Source organism: Rhinoraja longicauda, chromosome 24 (assembly GCF_053455715.1).
Source record: "Rhinoraja longicauda isolate Sanriku21f chromosome 24, sRhiLon1.1, whole genome shotgun sequence".
In the NCBI taxonomy this organism is placed as follows: Eukaryota; Metazoa; Chordata; class Chondrichthyes; order Rajiformes; family Arhynchobatidae; genus Rhinoraja; species Rhinoraja longicauda.
The window spans coordinates 5,192,381-5,215,528 of NC_135976.1; the positions used below are offsets into that span (position 1 = coordinate 5,192,381).

The 23,148-nt window shown below is 44.2% G+C and overlaps 1 protein-coding gene across 1 annotated transcript in view; it reads right to left on the minus strand.

The window, feature by feature from the left end:
- The window catches only part of LOC144605394 (protein Wnt-2b-A), a 59,833-nt gene that overhangs the window by 27,502 nt on the left and 9,183 nt on the right, over positions 1-23,148 (minus strand). The window contains exons 2-3 of the mRNA XM_078420576.1: positions 22,307-22,527; positions 3,585-3,862 (exon numbers count right to left, since the gene is read on the minus strand). Coding sequence (XP_078276702.1) covers positions 3,585-3,862; positions 22,307-22,527 — 499 coding nt within the window. The remainder of the gene's footprint in view (positions 1-3,584; positions 3,863-22,306; positions 22,528-23,148) is intronic.

Genomic DNA, 23,148 nt, shown 5'->3' on the forward strand with positions numbered 1-23,148 from the left:
CTACCTCTCTCTTGAAAGCATCCAGAGAATTGGCCTCCACTGCCTTCTGAGGCAGAGAATTCCACAGATTTACAACTCTGTGAATATGATCCTTCCAACTGGATAATGATGGAGAGACCCACTTCTTCATTTTCCTCATCTTTTTCTCAAGTTCAACAGTGCCAAACTTTGGGGCTGTTGTTTCACGGTTGGTTTTCAAAAAATAGGGGTGGACTCGATTCCTCCACGAATCCAAGCTCAGAGAATAATGATGAAGGATCCCAGATGTGAAATGTTAATTGTTACTCTTTCCACAGATGCGGTCTGACCTGCTGGGTTTTTCCCCAGCATTTTCTGTTTTTTGTTTCTCAGAATTCCAGCATCTGAAGTTTTGTTTTATCTTTAAAGGTCTAAAATTCCAACCCTCGATTCCACCCCGCTCCATCATTGGATCAGTAAAGCATTGGGAACACTTTTAAGAGTGAAAATGGCAGATATGTCTTTTGATAGACAGTCACCTCTTTATTCAGATCCTGATTTTAACAAGCAATGGACCATGGGGGAACAGAAGTAAGACACTTTTATATTCATTAGAGTCATATTTCACCACCAACAACCAATTACCTGAATATAGTGCACTAAACAATCTAACAGGACAGCAGAATGAGTGAAATATTTCTTTATATTTCCTTTGGGATTTTTTTGAGTTTTGTGTAAATGGTTTACACCATTAAATTGCTGATGAAATACTGTTCACTGTGATAACTGGTGCAAATTGATTTATAAACCATTAACCCCTTGAGGCTTGTGTTTCCTTTGCATGCTTTGACCATGTGTCTGTTGTCTGCTCTACATCTGATACCAATCTCCCTGCACTGGCACCTTGCCTGATGCAGAATTTAACAGATGTTTTACAAAAAAGATTCTGTAAAATGCTATTTTTGTTTCTTGTTAAATGACAAAATGTTAAAGCCATTGACTCTTAGCAAAGTAATGCAGATGACACGAGCATAACAAAAGGAGAGGACAATTTAGACCCTTTGTTCGTTAAGGTCATAACTGATCTCTGACATGGTTCTATAAGAAAATAACTGCAGATGCTGGTACAAATCGAAGGTATTTATTCACAAAATGCTGGAGTAACTCAGCAGGTCAGGCAGCATCTCAGGAGAGAAGGAATGGGTGACGTTTCGGGTCGAGACCCTTCTTCAGTCTGAAGAATTTTCTTCAGACCTGCTGAGTTACTCCAGCATTTTGTGAATAAATACCTCTGACATGGTTCTACTTATCTTTGCCCCATCCCTTTAAGAATTTGGGCAATCAACAAGTGATCCCTGATTGGTTAAATATCACGACCACTGTTGAAGGTGTATTCATGCTGGCATGTGCGAAGTATTCCATTAAGCTCCTGACTTGTGCCTTGTAGATGGATGCCTGTTCTGATCGTATGGCTTGTTAAGATTCAGAAAGTAAAAGACAATAGACAATAGACAATAGGTGCAGGAGTAGGCCATTCAGCCCTTCGAGCCAGCACCGCCATTCAATGCGATCATGGCTGATCACTCTCAATCAGTACCCCGTTCCTGCCTTCTCCCCATACCCCCTCACTCCGCTATCCCACAATAGCAGAAACTCTCTCTCTCTCTCTCTCTCTCTCTCTCTCTCTCTCTCTCTCTCTCTCTCTCTCTCTCTCTCTCTCTCTCTCTCTCTCTCTCTCTCTCTCTCTCTCTCTCTCTCTCTCTCTCTCTCTCTCTCTCTCTCTCTCTCTCTCTCTCTCTCTCTCTCTCTCTCTCTCTCTCTCTCTCTCTCTCTCTCTCTCTCTCTCTCTCTCTCTCTCTCTCTCTCTCTCTCTCTCTCTCTCTCTCTCTCTCTCTCTCTCTCTCTCTCTCTCTCTCTCTCTCTCTCTCTCTCTCTCTTTCTCTCTCTCTCTCTCTCTCTCTCTTTCTCTCTCTTTCTCTCTCTCCCCCATCATGTTTTATTGGACCACTTCTCAGCTATTTATTTTCTCGGGAAACAAACGAACCTTTTACCATCTGTTTTGCAATTTAACTGTGTTGAGCCTCTTTATCAACAAGTGTTGGTTGGGGAATTTCACTCCTGGAATGTTAAGGAAGTGTGAGTGTGTTGTTATGATCGGGCCAATGTCAAAGGTAAGATCGACCAAGTACAAGCCATCTGATTTCATGTTGGATGTTGGAACACTTGACAAAAGGGAATATCATGGTTGAGGAAAATTCGTCACAGAGGGCAGGTAAATTGGGACAAGGAAGCAAATGATTTAATATGTAATCAATACTTACATTTGAAAGTTATTTGCAATAGTACTTACAACAATAATGATTTTAACTCACTAAGTGATTACTTTGTATTAGAACCAAATAACCATGAAGTTATTTCCTTTATATCAACGTATTTTTTTCTAACACACAAAGAATCAGTCTGAAGAAGTATCTCGACGTGAAACGTCACCCATTTCATCTATCCAGAGATGCTGCCTGTCCCACTGAGTTATTCCAGCATATTGTGTCTTGTTTCAAAGAATTTCTTTCAGATCAGTAAGCAATAAATGACTCCTATTAATTAATATTCATACTTATTTCAATGACATGATATCATCTGTAATTATGGATTCAGCTAACAATATTATTTTGCATTAATTATGAATGCTGTTGCTCATTGATAGTTTTTTCTATTGATAACTAGTTCTTAAATCAATTCATGCCCTGTACCAATAAATAAGGATCTTCAATCATTAATAACATGTTAGATCAATAGATAGATGTTACACTGAATAATTATAGCATTCATATTAATAACTAATATTTACCCATCAATAATTAAAGCCTTGAGATCAATACGAGAAAATTAATGAATTTCACCAATAGTTAATAGGTATCCTTCAAAAATTAATCAATTTCCTTAATAATTAATTATTTTCCATCAATTATTAATCTTATTACTTCATGAATTGCTCAAACATTAATAACTAACTTTCCTACACTACGGCACACAGCGATAAATGTGAAAAAGAATCAAAGGATGAAAAGAAAATAAACTTTTGCTGAACGGTTGACAAATTATAAATTACTGGCTGCCCACTTCAAACATTGGACCAGTGAAGAGGCCGCAGTGCTATTCATCTGTGGACAATAGACAATAGGTGCAGGAGTAGGCCATTCGGCCCTTCGAGCCAGCACCACCATTCAATGTGATCATGGCTGATCATTCTCAATCAGTACCCCGTTCCTGCCTTCTCCCCATACCCCCTGACTCCGCTATCCTTAAGAGCTCTATCTAGTTCTCTCTTGAATGCATTCAGAGACTTGGCCTCCACTGCTTTCTGAGGCAGTGAATTCCACAGATTTACAACTCTCTGACTGAAAAAGTTTTTCCTTATCTCCATTCTAAATGGCCTACCCCTTATTCTTAAACTGTGGCCCCTGGTTCTGGACTCCCCCAACATTGGGAACATGTTTCCTGCCTCTAATGTGTCCAACCCCTTAATAATCTTATATGTTTCTTATGTGGATTTATGCATAACAGTAGAACTTATTCTTCAACTGTATCTGCTTATCTTGGATGGGTCTGCCTATCATCCTACTCACCATCCTGCCGCATCGGTTATTGTGGAGATTCATCAGTGCCCGGGCATCTTTCTCCTTCTTCTCCTTAGCATCTACGAAGGCCTTGGAGAACTTTATTCCATAGTTGATGTTGTCACTGCAGCCTCCCCAGTCAAATTCCCCTCTCAGGTCCCGGGTCTTGCCCCTCTTGCGTGGGTCACAGCCACAGGTATTCAGGTCCCCTTGGCTACAGGCCCGCGTGAGCGCATACACCACCCCAGCGGACGATATGGCATAGACAAAAGCAGCCTCTCTGCTACCTGGAGAAAAAAGGAGGGAACGGTGAGAGGATAGTTAGAATCGGACTGCAACAATCCCGCACAGCAAGGTGGAGGAACAATTAGTCCTGCTTTGTTTCTTTTTAAATTATTTTTCACAGATAGGAGCGGCTACAGCAAGGTCAGTATTTATCGTCTATCCCTAGCTGTCCTTGAGAAGATTGTGGTGGGTCTTCTTGAACTGTTGCCATCTGCTGGGTGATCTGGTTCAGCTGGTTACAATGTTAATATGGTTTGACAGACCAGATATGGTAAAGTTACCTCTAACAGGGGAGGAATAAAAAAATATGGAGATATAAGATTACAGATCACATATAAACCCTGGTCTGAGTAATGTAAGAAAATAACTGCAGATGCTGGTACAAATCGAAGGTATTTATTCACAAAATGCTGGAGTAACTCAGCAGGTCAGGCAGCATCTCAGGAGAGAAGGAATGGGCGACGTTTCGGGTCGAGATCCTTCTTCAGACTGATTGGGCGACTTTTCGGGTCGGGTAGGCCATTTAGAACTGAAATGAGGAAGAACTTTTTCAGTCAGAGAGTTGTGAATCTGTGGAATTCTCTGCCTGAGAAGGCAGTGGAGGCAAATTCTCTGAATGCATTCAAGAGAGAGCTAGATAGAGCTCTTAAGGATAGCGGAGTCAGGGTGTATGGGGAGAAGGCAGGAACGGGGTACTGATTGAGAATGATCAGCCATGATCACATTGAATGGCGGTGCTGGCTCGAAGGGCTGAATGGCCTCCTCCTGCACCTATTGTCTATTGTCTATTGTCTATTGAGACCCTTCTTCAGTCTGATGTCAGATCAGAAGCTGTGATTGTTTGGCCAATGAAGCTACTAAGATTGATTTTTTAAAAATTTGGTACCAGGGTAAATGGACACTTGTTGTAAGATTATTGACCGAAATATTATGTTGGTCAATAATCACAAATGGCTTTTGACCTGTTGTGTATTTCTACCTTGTTTTGCTTTGTGAATTGGAACAATGTGTGGAGCATATTGGAGCATTGATGTAACTGAGCAAAGCACAAAGTACAAGAGGAACTCAGTGGGTCAGGCAGCATTTTTGGAGGGAAGAGACAGGTGGCGTTTCGGGTCGTGATCCTTCTTCAGACTTGAAATGTCACCTGTCCATTTCCTTCACAGATGCTGCCTGATCTGCTGAGTTTCTCCAGCATTTTGTGTTTTTGCTCAAGATTCGAGCATCTACTTTTCCTTATGTCTCCAGTGAGCTCAATGAATTGGATCAAGGTGCTGAATCAAGTCAAGTCAAGTCAATTTTATTTGTATAGCACATTTAAAAACAACCCACGTTGACCAAAGTGCTGTACATCTGATTAGGTTCCAATGGAAAAAAAGAATGAAACATACAGTAGCATGCAAACAGTTCACAGCGCCTCCTCAATGAGCCTCAAACGCTAGGGAGTAGAAATAGGTTTTGAGCCTGGACTTAAAGGAGTCGATGGAGGGGGCAGTTCTGATGGGGAGAGGGATGCTGTTCCACAGTCTAGGAGCTGCAACCGCAAAAGCGCGGTCACCCCTGAGCTTAAGCCTAGACCGCGGGATAGTGAGTAGCCCCAAGTCGGCCGACCTGAGGTCTGACCTGGAGTTAGAGAGGGGGGTTAGAAGAATGGTTTTATCTTGTTCCTGATTGCAATATTGGCAGGTTTCTTTTGTTTTGTTGCATCTATAAGCAGAGAGACAAAAGTAGACTATAAATACAGCTGCTTTATTGAAGACTGTAACTTTCAATTAACGTAATTTTTCTATAGTCATACAGTGGTTATAGAAATCAATTCTTAAAGGTAACTCCAAAACATACACTATACAACTTTGATAAGATGATTCTACAATACTCTTAGGTTGTGAATTCTCGGATTTTGACACAACATGTGCACAAGTCAGGATGTTGAATGGCTTGGAGGAAAACACAGGTGAGGTAATTGAGAGGTCAGTGACCTGTAATATTAACTCTGCTCTCTTTCCACAGATGCTGCCTGACCTGCCGAGTATTTCCAGCATTTTCTGTTTTTATTTTAGACGCGATGATGTTTCCTTGCACCTGCTGCCCTTGAGCTTCTTGGCGACAGAGGTCGGAGGTTTGAGAGGTGCTGCCAATGAGGCTCTGAGAGAGGGAGGTGAAACATTCACAGTGATAGCTGGATTATACTGCAAGGTTGTGGCCAATGTGAAACAGATCTCCATTCTCATTCTCCACATTGTGCTGTGCATTTTTAGCAGGCTGGAGGACAACTAATGGGGGCTGAAGTGGAAGACAGAGACCAAGGGAAGGGATACTGTTTCTGCTGTCTGTTTAAACTTGACCAGCAGCGATTTCAACATTGTTCTTAAAGTAAAAAATAAAAGAATTGACTGCCATCAGAAGCCAGTGAATGGAACATCACGCACACAGGCCAACTATCCCTGGAAAGTGTGATAAAGGCGCCTGCTATGTTACTCATTATTATTTATTAATTTTTCAGGATCTGGGTCATCGTTGACAAGGCCAGTATTCACTCCCTGACCCTCACTGCCCTTGACCTTGCTGGTCAATGCAGATTTAGCCACATTGGTGTATATACTATACAATACAATACAATACAATATATCTTTATTGTCATTGTACAGGGGTACAACGAGATTGGGAATGCGCCTCCCATACGATGCAATAATTTAATTAGCTAGTCAATATTAATTTAAACAACCCAATGAAACAAATTGTAACAGTTTTAAAACAGAATAACGTGCAAGTAGAACTGTGCCGGATCACTGTGCGATGTGACCATCCGGCTCAGCATATAACAGTGTTCATGAACCATATGGGTTTTTACATTGTTTACGTGATTATTTTTGCAAAATAAAACTCCATGTTATTAATTGAAATCAAGTTGCACAGCTGCCAAGGTGGGATGTTTGAACACTGATGCTCAGCGTGATAATCTGGATTACTCGTCCCATAACCACAGCAGTAACACTATATCCACTCTTTGCATTAAATTCAGGGATAGATTCAACATCTTTCAGCAGGGAAGCAGAGGCCAGCCGTTAATGTTTAAAACTGGAACCACAAGCGCATCTATAAACGGAAATGTTTAATAGAACTTGTTTTAAACGCCGCTTATCCCGGGGCATTGGAGAAATTTATTTTCATTCCATTTATCCCACACGCAGACTTCTACCATTTATTTTCCCATGAAGGGTGTCAAGTTGCACTTACGTAATTTATGGAAGGCATCTAACTGTTAACATAGGAGCGTAAACAGCAGTAAATCTGTGGCAGTCCCTCATTCACCAAGAGACACGCTATGTCACGGCCTGATTTCACATCACATTCTGGGCTTTTGCTGTACTGTGCTAACACTATTATTTCACCCAGTTGCTCTCTCACGGTATTTCAGTCTTATTCTCTCTCTGTATTCATTAACAGGATTGCTGGGAAGGCTGACGTTTATTGTCCATCCTTAATTGCCTTTGGGAAAGTGGCATTGAGCCACCAACCATCCATCCATTGTGTTTCATCTGGTGAGGATAGGCCCGGAGTGAAAAGGGAGCTCCAGGATTTAGACAGAAGGATAATGAAGGAAGAATGATATATTTCCAAGTCAGCATGGTGTGCGACTTGATTTGAACCTGCAGCATGTCATGGTAATCCCATGTTCTGCTTTGTTAGGTCTCGAGGTTACAGGGTTTGGTCATTTCTACATGAAGCCATGGGGAGTTACTGCAGTGTATTTTGTAGATGGTGTACAGTGTAGTCATGGTGCATCAGTGGTGAAACAAGTTCATGTTAAGGCTGTGAATCATTCCTGCCTGCTTCTCAGTTGTAGCCTCTATCCTGCCCCATAGCTCTTTGAAAACATGGCTCGGCCGCTGAAGCAGCTCGCAAAAACTGCCTGCTTCACATCTTCCCATCTCCCTGACTCTTATTATCCTGCGTTCCTGATCTAAACGCCATTCACGGAAACAATAACTGATCTCGCAGCATCCAGGAACCAACTGGCCTTCTACATAATTACTGGTACCGTCCGATTTGCAGTTTACAATTACAATCTTTTGGAGTTTTCCCTTTTCTCTGTAAACTGCATGGCCAGGCATCTGTTGAGACTGCACTCTGCCATTCTAAACTTGTTTGTGAAGACAATGGAATGACTGTAAGCTTTTTGATTGCAAGGAACGTTGATTTCAAAGCCACAGGTTGTCCTCACCTGACCCAGCATCTGTCAAATGTTCTCACCATCTGTGGTCATTGGCTAATCATGGGGTAACACAGTAAGAGTAATTGAGGGGGGGAGTTCTGTGGAACTAAATATTGATTCATTCAAATGTGAAGTCGGCAGATTTCTCTCAGATAATAACATGTTGGAATACAGAAGAGGAGTAAGTTGAGACATGTAATTATAATTATAATGCGTGTAATGTGCTTTGTGCCTGTGGTTCATTAGTACGGGTGTCACGGGTTATGGGGAGAAGGCAGGAGAATGGGGTTAGGAGGGAGAGATAGATCAGCCATGATTGAATGGCAGAGTCGACTTGATGGGCCGAATGGCCTGATTCTGCTCCTATCACTTATGACCTTATGTCCTATTAATAATGTGGATTTGTTGAAGACTAACAGAGATTGGTCGCAATGATTAATAAGGTGTTTCCTAAGGTAACCTTTTCATTGTCTGTAGGTGTGCCCCGAACGAACACAGAAGGGATGGGTCTTGTGTGGTTCAATGAAGGAAACATGAATGGTGTTGATGCATTGTAAGGGAACGTGTTGAACTGATGGTGCATTGAATGTGGGGAAAGACATATATATCCTGGTTGTGTTTACTGTATGTATTAAAAATAAAATCTATTTCTGGAAAAAAGAAAGAAGGTGTTTTGTCAGGGAAAGAAGTGGAAGGTTTCGTGAGGGAATTTCAGATGTTAGAGAAGGAATGGGTGATGATGGAGAGAAGGAATGGGTGACGTTTCGGGTCGAGACGGGTCTGAAGAAGGGTCTCAGATATGCTGCCTGTCCTGCTTAGTTACGTCAGCATTTTGTGTCTATCCTCATTATACTATGTTAGTTGTGCCCGTGTTTGGGAATAGCACCCTTACGAACAGATATAGAGGGAAGAGATGGGGGCCGGGGGAGTGGGGGGTGGGGGGGGGGGGGGTGTGTTGGTGGGGGTGGGGGAGAGGGGGGGATCTGGATTAGTGCTGGGGTAGAGATAAAGCCTTTTCCTTCACGGTTTTTGACGGGGCCCTTTGCAAGTCATTTCAACTAGTTACTGCTTGAATTATCTCTGTTTGACTTTTCACCAGTTTGGCTCTGGAAATATTTATATTTCTTATTACTGTTTACACATCTCGACACAAAAGCATGCTCCAACCAGTGACTTGAGGGGTCGAGGCCGCTGCCTGAACTCTGGTAAAACACATCTTTTCTCCCTTGCCCTGCTCAGTTTTGTTTACGTAGCGATGAAAACGCAGTTGTTGATCAAAACAACTCTGATGGGACATTCATATTTTCCCTGGACTTATCCATACATGGAACCAAATCCTTGTGCCTCTGCACTTTCCACTTGAAAACAACATCATGCTGCTAGGGTCCAGATGTAAATGAAACAACATTTTAAATTTATATAATCCCTTCATGACACTGAATGTCATTTAAAGCAATAGAGAACTTTTTAAGTGAAGTCGCTTCTGTGAAGGAGGAAATATTGAAGTCACTTTGTCCGGGGCAAGATTTCTTAAACAGCAACCCTCATAATGACCTGATAATGGCCACAAATGAGACAGCAAACTGATGGTGCATGGAGCGGGCATTGGGCATGGCTGATTAGTGCTTGGCCTTCCTGCCACTATATTCCATCGTAAGCAGCCCACACACCCAGTTGCGCACAGACATCATTTCTGTAGGTAGACACAAAATGCTGGAGTAACTCAGCGGGACAGGCAGCATCTGTGGAGAGAAGGAATGGGTGACGTTTCAGTCGAGACCCTTCTTCGGTCTTCAGTCTACAGAGTTACTCCAGCATTTTGTGTCTACCTTCGATTTAAACCAGCATCTGCGATTCTTTCCTACACATCATTTCTGTAGAATGAGTTCATAGAAATCAAGGAGGTCTAGATCATAAGGTCATAAGGGAGAGGAGTAGAATTCGGCCATTCGGCCCATCAAGACTACTCCGCCATTCAATCATGGCTGATCTATCTCTCCCTCCTAACCCCATTCTCCTGCCTTCTCTCCATAACCTCTGACGCCTGTGCTAATCAAGACAGGTGACTAACCCTAGATGAAGGGTCTCGACCCAAAAAGCTGACTGTTCATTTCCCTCCGCTGATGCTGCCCGACCCACTGATTTTCTCCAGCAGCTCTCATTATTCTGTTTACGATGAAGATCAAATAGATCATGGGTCACATGCCGTGGGTTGTTCTGGTGGTAGAGTTGAGAGGCACTTGACTGAGTGATGAGGAGAGGTGGACCAGAGGCTTGGGGAATAGGGTCTTGACAAAAGATTGTGTCAGGACATTGGATTAAGGGGGTGACATGATCATGTAAAAGGAGGAGATATAGGAGCACAAGGTGGGGAGGGGAAACTGGGGAGTATGATCAGACTGGGGTCTGAAGATGGCGGCATGGGGTACATATCACACTGCCCAGTGTGGAGTCATGAATGATATCAGCAAAGAGGTTTAGAAATGAGAGAAGTTACAACGTTATAGAGGACTATCCTTTCGAAGGACCTAATGGCCACCATCATATGGGTCTGAAGCCAGCCTCTACTGCCCTAGACTTGATCAGTGTCCGAGGCATTTCCTACGCTGCTTGCAGTCTACTTGCGTGCAAATGATTTTTTTTGCAAGGAACATCAAAATGTGTGTTGCACATTATCTGAGATTACTGGGAGTGCCAGTGGCCTCTGTGCATTGTGCCAAATAAATAAAGGACACACAAGTAGTTTTGGAGGCTGCATGATCCATCCACACACTAAGGATGCAATTAGGTTTTTTGGCCAGGACCTAAGCGAGAGCACGAAAATTGACCCCTTGAGCTTGCTACGCTATTCTATAGGGTACGGGTGGTCCCATCTTGGTTTCACCACCATTTTCCCACTCCCTCCCCATAATCCTTGACTCTCTTGTTGTTCAAACATCTCCACCGCAAAAATATTCAATGACTGTCTTCACACTGTCAGGGGAAAGAATTCCAAAGATCCACAAAACTCTGAAAGAAGAAATCCGCTTCATCTCCATCTTAAACGGAACATCCCCTATTCTAAAACTATGTCTGTTATTTCCAGATAGTGTCATTAGGGATATATCCTCTAACCTTCAGAGTCTTACGGTTTTCTCTAAAAATATGTTTTATTTTTGCCTAGCTTTCAGTGAGTATCGTCTCAACCTGCTCAACCTCTCTCATATGTCAATCTCCATCACAGGGATCATCCCAATGAGGCTACCTGCACTGCTCTAATGCAGTTATACAGGGCCCTGGTGAGGCCACATCTGGAGTATTGTGTGCAGTTCTGGTCTCCTAATTTGAGGAAGGACATCCTTGCTATTGAGGCGGTGCAGCGTAGGTACACGAGGTTAATCCCCGGGATGGCGGGAATGTCATATGAGGAAAGATTGGAAAGACTGGGTTTGAATTCACTGGAATTTAGAAGGATGAGAGGGGATCTCAGAGAAACATATAAAATTCTCAAAGGACTGGACAAGCTGGATGCAGGAAAAATGTTCCCAATGTTGGGGGAGTCCAGAACCAGGGGCCACAGTCTAAGAATAAAGGGGAGGCCATTTAAAACTGAGATGAGAGAAAACATTTTCACCCAGACAGTTGTGAATTTGTGGAATTCTCTGCTACAGAAGGCAGTAGAGACCAATTCACTGGATGAATTTAAAAGAGAGTTAGATAGAATTCTTGGGGCTAGCGGGATCAAGGGATATGGGGAGAAGGCAGGCACGGGTTACTGATTGTAGATGATCAGCCATGATCACAATGAATGGTGGTGCTGGATTGAAGGGCCGAATGGCCTCCTCCTGCACCTATTTTCTATGTTTCCATTTTTCTATGCATCCTTCCGTGAACATGGACATCAAAACTATACACAGCATTTCAGATGTGGTATCACCAGCACCCTCTAAAGTTGCTAGTGGCATCTATACTTTTAAATTCCATAGCCATTGTAATAAAAGCCAGTATTACATAAGCCTTCCTGATTATTTGCTGTCCCTGTAACACATATAAGTACTGTACATACATATATCAATAAAGAAAAAAAGAAACACAATCTGAGCAAGTTACAACGCTATAAAGGACTAAAGATGATCAGCCATGATCACAATGAATGGCGGTGCTGGCTCGAAGGGCCAAATGGCCTCCTCCAGCACCTATTTTCTATGTTTCTATGTTTACAATGTGGTATATAGACTATGCAGGAAGGAACTGCAGATGCTGGTTTAAACCGAAGATAGACACAAAAAGCTGGAGTAACAGCGGTTCAGACACCATCTCTGGAGAAAACCTATTCCTTTTCTCCAGAGATGCTGTCTGACCCCCTGAGTTACTCCAGCTTTTAGTGTCTACCTGTAGTATAGAGTCTTACAGCTACAAGAAAGTCCGGATAAAATAGTGCAAGGACTGTAATAGGACAGATAGAGAGATCAAGAATTTATCTTGGATTATACTGCAACATTTTGTAGTCCTTTTGTTTTACATTTTTCCTTCCAAAGTGGATAACCACAGATTTTCTCGTATTATGTCCCATCTACGCACACTCTTGTATCAGTTTGCAGGCTCTTTGTGTCCTACTTACAACTTGTTAACCCGACTGTCTTCGTACAATGAACAGATCACGTTATGTTACCCTTGCTCCCTCACTCCTATCATTAGTATGGACTGTACGCAGTCAAAGCTCCAGTATTGATTCCTGTGGGGCCCCATTAGTTGTTCATACTTAATCCGAAAATGACCCCATTTATCTTGATTTTCTGTTTTTTGGTAGTTACTCAATCTTGTATCCATGCCAATATTTTACTCATAACCCTGCCCGCTCTTAACTAGTGCAGTGATCTTTTAGGTGACGCCATGCCAAATAGCTTCCATCAACTGGTTTACCTTTATCCATCCTGTTTGTTACATCCTCAATAAGCCCTTATGAAATATGATCAGGACAAATATAATCCCACTTAGAGTGATTATGTAGAGTGTGAGGTTATCCACTTTGGCGGCAAGAACAGGAAAGCAGAGTATTACCTGAATGGTGACCGATTGGGAGAAGGGGAGATGCAACGTGACCTGGGTGTCATGGTGCACCAGTCATTGAAAGCAAGCATGCAGGTGCAGCAGGCAGTGAAGAAAGCGAATGGTATGTTGGCATTCATAGCAAGAGGATTTGAGTTTAGGAGCAGGGAGGTTCTGCTGCAGTTGTACAGGGCCTTGGTGAGACCGCACCTGGAGTATTGCGTGCAGTTTTGGTCTCCTAACCTGAGGAAAGACGTTCTTGCCTTAGAGGGAGTACAGAGAAGGTTCACCAGATTAATCCCTGGGATGGCGGGACTTGCATATGAGGAAAGACTGGATAGACTGGGCTTGTACTCGCTGGAATTTAGAAGACTGAGGGGGGATCTTATAGAAACATATAAAATTCTTAAGGGGTTGGAGAGGCTAGATGTGGGAAGATTGTTCCTGATGTTGGGGAAGTCCAGAACCAGGAGTCACAGCTTAAGGGTAAGGGGGAAGTCTTTTAGGACCGAGATGAGAAAACATTTCTTCACACAGAGAGTGGTGAGTCTGTGGAATTCTCTGCCACAGAAGGTAGTTGAGGCCAGTTCATTGGCTATATTTAAGAGGGAGTTAGATGTGGTCCTTTTTGCTAAAGGGATCAGGGGGTATGGAGAGAAGGCAGGTACAGGCTACTGAGCTGGATGATCAGCCATGATCATATTGAATGGCGGTGCAGGCTCGAAGGGCCGAATGGCCTACTCCTGCACCTATTTTCTATGTTTCTATGTTTCTATGATAGTGGCCAAACGCGGGCAAATGAGGCTAGCTAGGGCATCCAAGATGCCAAGGATGAGTTGGACCGAAGGGCCTTTTCAGTGCTGTATGACTCTATGAACATTGACTTCTCCAACTTTAGATAGTTCCTCTGTCCCTCTCTTCCCCTCCCCCTTCCCAGATCCCCCACTGTCTTCCTGTCTCCTCCTATATCCGTCCTTTGTCCCGCCCCCCCTGACATCAGTCTGAAGAAGGGTCTTGACCCGAAACGTCGCCCATTCCTTCTCTCTGAGATGCTGCCTGACCTGCTGAGTTACTCCAGCATTTTGTGAATAAATACCTTCGATTTGTACCAGCATCTGCAGTTATTTTCTTACACTACCTGTATGACTCTATGATCATTTGCCTCTTTCCCCAACCTGCTTTATAAACCAGTGGTTTTGGATTGAGTCATAAAGAGAGTCATAGTCATGCAACACAAAAATTGGCCCTCTGGACCATAGTGTCCATGCTGATCATCAAGTACCCATCAAGATTCCTCTTCGGATCGTTCACCTTGTCGTGGTGAAGAGACTTGCGTGCCCCTATGATTCCAAGAGCGATGACGTCGGAAGCACTAGCTTCAGGTAGGGCCACCCATGGCGGTACGGTCGAGGATGAGGGTCCAGACTAAGAATGATCGAACCTAACAGACCTCAACGACGGACCAGGCTGACAAAGTTAACTTGAACTCAACGGCTGTGAAGGCGGATGAAGACTGCAACAGATCTATCAGCTCCGATCGTCTTGGTTCCCTTGCCATTGGAATGAGTTGATTGGTTTGTGAAGGACCGTGTGCTTCTTGGAGTGCAACATGTTGAAAGACTGGAGCGACTAGGCTTGTATACTCTGGAATTTAGAAGGATGAGAGGGGATCTTATCGAAACGTATAAGATTATTAAGGGGTTGGACACGTTAGAGGCAGGAAACATGTTCCCAATGTTGGGGGAGTCCAGAACAAGGGGCCACAGTTTAAGAATAAGGGGTAGGCCATTTAGAACGGAGATGAGGAAAAACTTTTTCAGTCAGAGAGTTGTGAATCTGTGGAATTCCCTGCCTCATAAGGCAGTGGAGGCCAATTCTCTGAATGCATTCAAGAGAGAGCTAGATAGAGCTCTTAAGGATAGCGGAGTCAGGGGGTATGGGGAGAAGGCAGGAACGGGGTACTGATTGAGAATGATCAGCCATGATCACATTGAATGACGGTGCTGGCTCGAAGGGCCGAATGGCCTCCTCCTGCACCTGTTGTCTATTGTCTATTGTCTATAACATCAAGTACACGTTAAACAAACACACGCACAGGCGTCTTCGCTCTTCGGAACGTAGACCATCACCCTCGACCTCGAGCGATAGCCACGACGACGAAGAACCGACTGAGTAAAAAGCATTTGTGTTACCAGCTGAGTCAAAGCTAATAGATTACTGTGTGCTAGTTTATAGCCTGTGAGGGAACCGATTGAGGATCTGTTCTCTTAGTGTGAAGATTCATGCTGTAGACAGTCTCATAGCTGATGGATTGTCCTGCCCTTAATATTCCAGGCATCGTGTGAAGATTTCCTGCCATTTAAGGGGCCCTGTCTGCATATGAAATGTCTTTCGATTGTGGATATTGCTTCTTTTAATTACAATAAAATTAACCTCCCTGGGTAAGTGGTTGTTGGCTTGATAGGTTGACTAAAGGAGGACGTTTAGTTTCCTTTGAGGGCACTGAGTAAGTACTGTTGGTAAAAGGAATTTACAGCACAGTGATTGACCATTGGCTTCAACAATGCTGCACGCTGCATCAGTTTCCTCCTTTGCCTTGTTGTGTAACATAGTGAAAATAAGCTTTGGTCCATTCTCTCTCCCCCCCCCCCCCCCCCCATTTATCTAGCTTGCTATTAAAGACGTCTACATCTGTTTCATAGAAACATAGAAACATAGAAAATAGGTGCAGGACTAGACCATTCGGCCCTTCGAGCCTGCACCGTCATTCATAGAAACATAGAAACATAGAAAATAGGTGCAGGAGTAGGCCATTCGGCCCTTCGAGCCTGCACTGCCATTCAATATGATCATGGCTGATCATCCAACTCAGTGTCCTGTACCTGCCTTCTCTCCATACCCCCTGATCCCTTTAGCCACAAGGTATTTTTTCATAAATACTCATCGCATTAGTATGTTCTCCATTAGCCTTGCTCCACCATTCTCCACGTGAAGAAGTCGCTTTTGAGAGTAACATTCAAGCTTTTGAAAGTAACATTCAAGCTTTTGAAAGTAACATTCAAGCTTTTGAAAGCAACATTCAAGCTTTTCCCCACAGACTATTCAACAGAAGACATTCTGGATCGAGACTGGGGCCATAGCAGTGTGTATGTCTGTGTGTCTGTGTGCCTGTGTGTGGCATCTCTTTAATTCATGATTTTGTCTTTCCAGAAGTAATTTCCAGGAATTGGCGTGATGGCAAGTAATCAGTGGCTCAGCAGCTCGTGAGCAAAGCTGACACACTGCAGGCTGTTGGCTTGCCGTGGCAGCACTTAAAAAGCACAGACAGCAATTCTAGCCAAGGATCTGTGCATTTTGCGTTTAACTGCAGGAGGTCAGTGGCAGTGTGCGGAGTGAAGAGGGCTCGGTGAGGCTACACTCTCTGGAGCTGGCTCTGCATCCAGGCCCTGAATCACAGGAGAAACGCCTGCTATCAGAGAGAAGCTCCTGCAAGAGGATGGAATGTAGAAAAGGGATAAAGGAAAGGAAGGAAAATGAAGGAAAATACTTACATTTATGTACTTTTATCTCATGCATTTGTGCTCACGAATAATGAATTATTTTTTCAATTTGTACGAATGAGAACACTCTCACATGGAGGTCAACTTTGGCCTCCGGAGATGTGAGCTATAATCACTAATCTTGGCTCTTCCTCGTCTTCACGTGGTTTCTCAGGACAAGTTCTTCCTATGGTAAACGGGATGGTCTTTCATGAACCAGTTATCTCTACAGCCTCCATAGATTCTACAAAGCTCCCCCTTCTGAGTACCCTACACCAATCCCCTTTGTTCATTTCCCAGGAACTTCCTTTTCTCTAATTCCAGCCACCTGAGGACATTCCCATTATTCTGCCACCCACGGCTGTGTGTTCAGGCACCTGGGACCTATGTTCCTGGCAATCCCTCTGAAGAAGGATCTCGACCCGAAACGTCACCTCCTCCTTTTCTCCAGAAAAGCTGCTTGATCCACTGAGTTACTCCAGTTTTTTGTGTATATCTTCGGTTTAAACCAGCATCTGCAGTTCCTTCCCATACAATCCCTCTCTAATGCTCCTTTGCCCAGAAATTCATCCCTGGCTGATAGCTCCGAACATTCAATATAAACATGGCAGTGCGACTGAATCCTCTTTTGAGTTTCAGGTCTATTGACTTTGACTTCCTTTACTCCTGACATTATTTGCCAAAGAACGTTTTGGGAATCCTGCACCAGCGCTCCCAAGTCCCTTTGCACCTCCGATTTCTGGATTGTCTCTCCATTTCGAAAATATTCTACGCCTTTATTCCTACTACCAAAATGCATAACTCCATACTTTGCTACACAATATTCCATCTGCCACTCCTCTGCCCAATCTCCCAACCTGTCTAAGTCCTTCTGCAGAGTCCCTGCTTTCTCTATACTACCTGCCCCTCCACCTTGCCTGAAACCCATCTCTGGAACATCTAGACAGGAAGGACTTCTACGTCAGACTGCCATTCTCTGCCTCAGAAGGCAGTGGAGGCCAATTCTCTGAATGCAGTCAAGAGAGAGCTAGATAGAGCTCTTAAGGATAGCGGAGTCAGGGGGTATGGGGAGAAGGCAGGAACGGGGTATTGATTGAGAATGATCAGCCATGATCACATTGAATGGCGGTGCTGGCTCGAAGGGCCGAATGGCCTACTCCTGCACCTATTGTCTATTAATCGACTAAAAAGCTGAACCTTCAATACCGAAATGCCATCCAAACCGATCTCCAAATTCTAGGACCGAGGAATCGGTTCCTTCTGCTGCCACTGGACCCCTTGACTATGAGGGACCACAATCAGTGAGGATAGTTGACAACACCTCCTCAACAATCAACCTCAACACCAGTGCCTTGCAAGGATGCCTTCTCAGTCCCTTTCTACACTGCCTTTACACTCATGGCTGTGTGGGCAAATGTGGCTCTCATTCTATCCACAAATTTGCAGATGACACTGCTGTGGTAGGCAGTTATTTCACAAAATGCTGGAGTAACTCAGCAGGTCAGGCAGCATCTCAGGAGAGATGGAATGGGCGACGTTTCGTGTCGAGACCCTTCTTCAGACTGATGTCAGGGGGGCGGGACAAAGGAAGGATATAGGTGGAGACAGGAAGATAGAGGGAGAACTGGGAAGGGGGAGGGGAAGAGAGGGACAGAGGAACTATCTAGGCAGCATCATGAACAATGGTGAAACGGAGTACAGAAAAGAGATGGAGAACTTAGTGATATGGTGTCAGGGAAACAACCTCTCCCTCAATGTCAGCGAGGCAAAAGAGTTAGTTATTGACTTCAGGAAGCAATGTGGTTCATTCCCCATCAGCATCAATGTGGATGTGGAATGGTTGATATTATCTGCCATGGACCAACCACATCGATGCAACAGCCAAGAAGACACACCAATGCCTCTACTTCATGAGGAGACGGAGGACATTCGGGCATGTCCCCAGTGACTCTTACTAACTTCTGCAGATGCTCCAGATGTCGGGTTGTATCACAGCTTAGTTTGAGAACAGGTCTGCCCAAGACCGGAAGAAATTGCAGAGATTTGTTGATGAAGCCCTGTCGGTCGTCACACGGACCAGATTTCTCACCGATTACTCCATCTACACTTCACGCAGCCTCGGGAAAAGCAGCCAAGATAATCAAAGACTAGTCCCACTCCAGCCATGCCTTCTCCTCTCTGCTCCCATCTGGCAGGAGTTACAGAAGGTTGAAAGCACGCCCCACCACACCGAGAAACAGATTCTTCCCTTTGTTACAAAGCTTCTGAACGGTCATTCCATAATCTAGGTTACCACTTGATTCACCTCCTCCACATTGAAGACATTGTACTTTGTCTAAGGAACTGATGCGCTACAAAGCTGAGAATAATATTCTGCACTCTTGTTTCTTCCCCTTTGCTCTATCTATTGGGGTTTGAACTTATTATATCTATGTATGTTATATCTGATCTGTTTGGATAGCATGCAATACAAAGCTTTTGGCTGTGCCTTGGTACACATGACAATAATAAAGCTGAACCTAAATCTGCCTTTCTCTTCCTTCACCTTCACCCTCATCTCATCACACATCTTTTGGGTCCCCTATTTTGCCCCTCTCCTGTTCCCATCTGCACACCATCCCTCTCTCTGCTTCTACATCTCCTCACCTTCCTTTATCATCACATTCAAAGATCTGCAGCTCTTTGCGTTCTCCACTTACCATCCCCATCCTTTATGAGCTGGGGTGGCACGGTGGCACAGCGGTAGAGTTGCTGCCTTACAGCGCCAGAGACCCGGGTTCGATTCTGACCACGAGTGCTGTCTGTACGGAGTTTGTACGTTCACCCTGTGTCTGTGCGGGTTTTACTCTGGTGTGCTGGTTTTGTCCCACATTCTAAAGGCGTGCAGGTTGGTAGGTTAATTGGCTTCTGTAAATTGTCCTCAGTGTGTAGGATGGTGTTATTGTATGGGATGATCACTGGCCGGCGTGGATTCAATGGGCTGAATGGGCCTATTTCTGCGCTGTATCTCTAAAGTAAAGTTTAAAGTCTAAAGAGTATCTTCACCTTTCTCACAGCCACCGTTTACATCTACCAATCAACCCCTCTTCACCTGGTTCCACCAATCACTTGCCAGTTCCTGCCCCTGTTGAGGCCAGTTCATTGGCTATATTTAAGAGGGAGTTCCTTGTGGCCCTTGTGGCTAAAGGGATCAGGGGGTATGGAGAGAAGGCAGGTACGGGATACTGAGTTGGATGATCAGCCATGATCATATTGAATGGTGGTGCAGGCTCGAAGAGCCGAATGGCCTACTCCTGCACCTATTTTCTATGTTTCTATGTTTCTATGTTTCTACCAGCTATTACCCCTCTACTCCAGAAGCAAGGTCCTCACCTAAAAGGTCATCTGTCCATTTCCCTCCACAGATGCCGCCTGGCCCACTGAGTTACTCCAGCAGATTGTTTTTGCAAGATTCCAGCACTTGCAGTCTCTTCATTCAACATTGGGGTCCTTATCCGTACTAATACTACTATTTAAATATAATCTATCATAACATAGGCAAACATGACAGTGAACATGATCTAATTGTATTTATTTAGTTCTTAATCTATTAACTTGACAATGCCAGAGGACAATGAGCTTAATGACCAAAGAGTGTAGGAAGACAATAGACAATAGACAATAGGTGCAGGAGTGGGCCATTCGGCCCTTCGAGCCAGCACTGCCATTCAATGTGATCATGGCTGATCATTCTCAATCAGTACCCCGTTCCTGCCTTCTCCCCATACCCCCTGGCTCCGCTATCCTTAAGAGCTCTATCTATCTCTCTAGGAAGGAACTGCAGATGATGGTTTAAACCGAAGATAGACACAAAATGCTGGAGTAACTCGGCGGGACAGGCAGCATCTCTGGAGAGAAGGAATGGGCGATGTTTCAAGTCAAGACCATCTTCAGTCCTTTTCCTTTTCTCCAGAGATGCTGTCTGATCACCCCACCCGAGTTATTCCAGCGTTTTGTGTCTAAATGACCAAAGAGCTGACTTATAAGAAAATAACTGCAGATGCTGGTACAAATCGAAGGTATTTATTCACAAAATGCTGGAGTAACTCAGCGGGTCAGGCAGCATCTCAGGAGAGGAGACCCGAAACGTCATCCATTCCTTCTCTCCCGAGATGCTGCCTGACCTGCTGAGCTACTCCAGCATTTTGTGAATAAAGAGCCTGACTTGGTGACAGACGAATACTAGTCTGTTTTAACTCATGCTTTGGAAGGTTTTACATCCACCTCCACAGTCAGAGCACGGTTGAACATTTCATTCATAAGAAACCATCTTTGACGGAGCTGTTTTTATTCTTTAATGCTCCAACTCATCAATGAAGCAAGTGAAATATTTTTTTCTGCAGATTTCCTGCGAATAATTATTTTCTTCATGTTAAGAAAATTAACAGTTTTTTTATTATCTAATTAGATGGTACTTAACAGACAGTTAAATTGCCTTTTTATCCACCACATGCAATGCAGATAATCTATATACTATAACTCTTGTTTGTTTGTTCCTGAACTACAGCCAAAACGGTACATGATAGCACGACAATTTTAGGCCCACCTTACTCACCGTCGTCCCTTTGGTGCTAATGGAAGAAGTTTCATTGAAATCGGTGTTATATTTTTAAAGTTATTCACATTTTAAAGTTTAAATATATCTCCTAGGGAGGGAGGGGGGAGGGAGGGAGGGGTTTGAGGGAGGGGGGGAGGGAGGGAGGGGAAGGAGGGAGGATAAGGGGGGTTAAGGGGGATGAAGTGGGGGGGGATGGGGGAGGAGGAAGGGAGGTAAGGGGGGAGGGGAGGAGGGGAGGGTAGGAGGGAGGGGGTGGAGGGAGGGAGGGGGAAGGGGGGAGGGGGGGGGTTGGAGGGAAAGGGAAGGGGAGGGGAGGGGGAAGGAGGGAGGGGGAGGGAGGGGAGGAGGAATGGGGGAGGGGGGAGAGGGGAGGAGAGGGTGCTGCACCAATGCAGGAGGGGTTTGGGCCCAAAGGGTCCACTTGGTCTAGTTATTGAATAAAACGTGCAACAAAGTGTGCAGTCATTGTCAATTTATAAAGGCAGTGTCATCGAGTCATACAACATGGACATAGGCCCTTTGGCCCAACTTGCTCATGCTGACCAAGATACCCCATCTACATTAATTACACCTGCGCACATTTGGCCCATATCCCTCTGACCCTTTCTTATCCATGTACCTGTCCGAATATCTGGTAAGTGTTGTTATGGCACCAGTCTCAGCTGCCTCCTCTTGCAGCTCTCTCCATAGGCCCACCACCCTTTGTGTGAAAAGGTTGCCCCGCAGGTTCCTATTAAATCTTGGTGGGTTTTCTTTTACAGATATTCATCATCTTTACTTGGAGACTCTGGAAACATTCTGAAGGTTAGGAGACTACCCTAATTACCATTAAAACTTCGATTGAAATTTCCAATGAAATATGCTGAAAATTATCATCTCCCACCGACATCACGAAGAAAATAGATGTCTAAGACCAAAGAGGACAAGGGAGGACTTCAAAATTGTGTCTAAATATGTGTCTAAGACCAAAGAGGACTTCAAAATTGGCACGCTCCCCTTCTCACTTCTGCTGCTTTTCTTCCTTACCATTTTAAACCAGAAAAGTTTTCTTTGAAAAAAAACTTACTACGCAACATTACTTTGCCAAATACAGTGTGGTCCCTGGCCAGCGTGCTGCAGTTCCACCTGTGATGCCGGAATTGGTGCTGGCATTCCCGTATCCACTCTAAGGCTCCTTCCCCGATTGATTGCATGATATCAGGATGCTTCTGACACAACTGTCGCTGCTTGTTCACCAGTCCTGGGATGTTGTCACAGATCACGCGGGCTCCCAGGGCCCCAATATACCTGCGGGAGAGACCAGTTCAGTCAGATCACATCAGATCACAACGTCAAAACATCACCAATACAGTTTCAAATGAATTGCTTAAAATCAGAGAATCATAAAACACAAGAATGCATATTGATTGCCATGGAAATATTATAAATTAGCCCTGCTTCCGAACCCCCTCCTTAGGAAAATGTTTTTTTGTAAATATCTATTGTATCTGATGAATTCAAGAGAGAGTTGGATATGGCTCTTGGGGCTAGCGGAATCAAGAGATATGGGGAGAAAGCGGGAACGGGGTACTGATTCTGGATAATCAGCCATGATCATATTGAACGGCGGTGCTGGCTCGAAGGGCTGAATGGCCTACTCCTGCACCCACTTTAGACAATAGGCAATAGGTGCAGGAGTAGGCCATTCGGCCCTTCGAGCCAGCATCACCATTCAATGTGATCATGGCTGATCATTCTCAATCAGTACTCCGTTCCTGCCTTCTCCCCATACCCCCTGACTCCACTATCCTTAAGAGCTCTATCTAGCTCTCTCTTGAATGCATTCAGAGAATTGGGCCCCACTGCCTTCTGAGGCAGAGAATTCCACAGATTTACAACTCTCTGACTGAAAAAGTTTTCCTCGTCTCC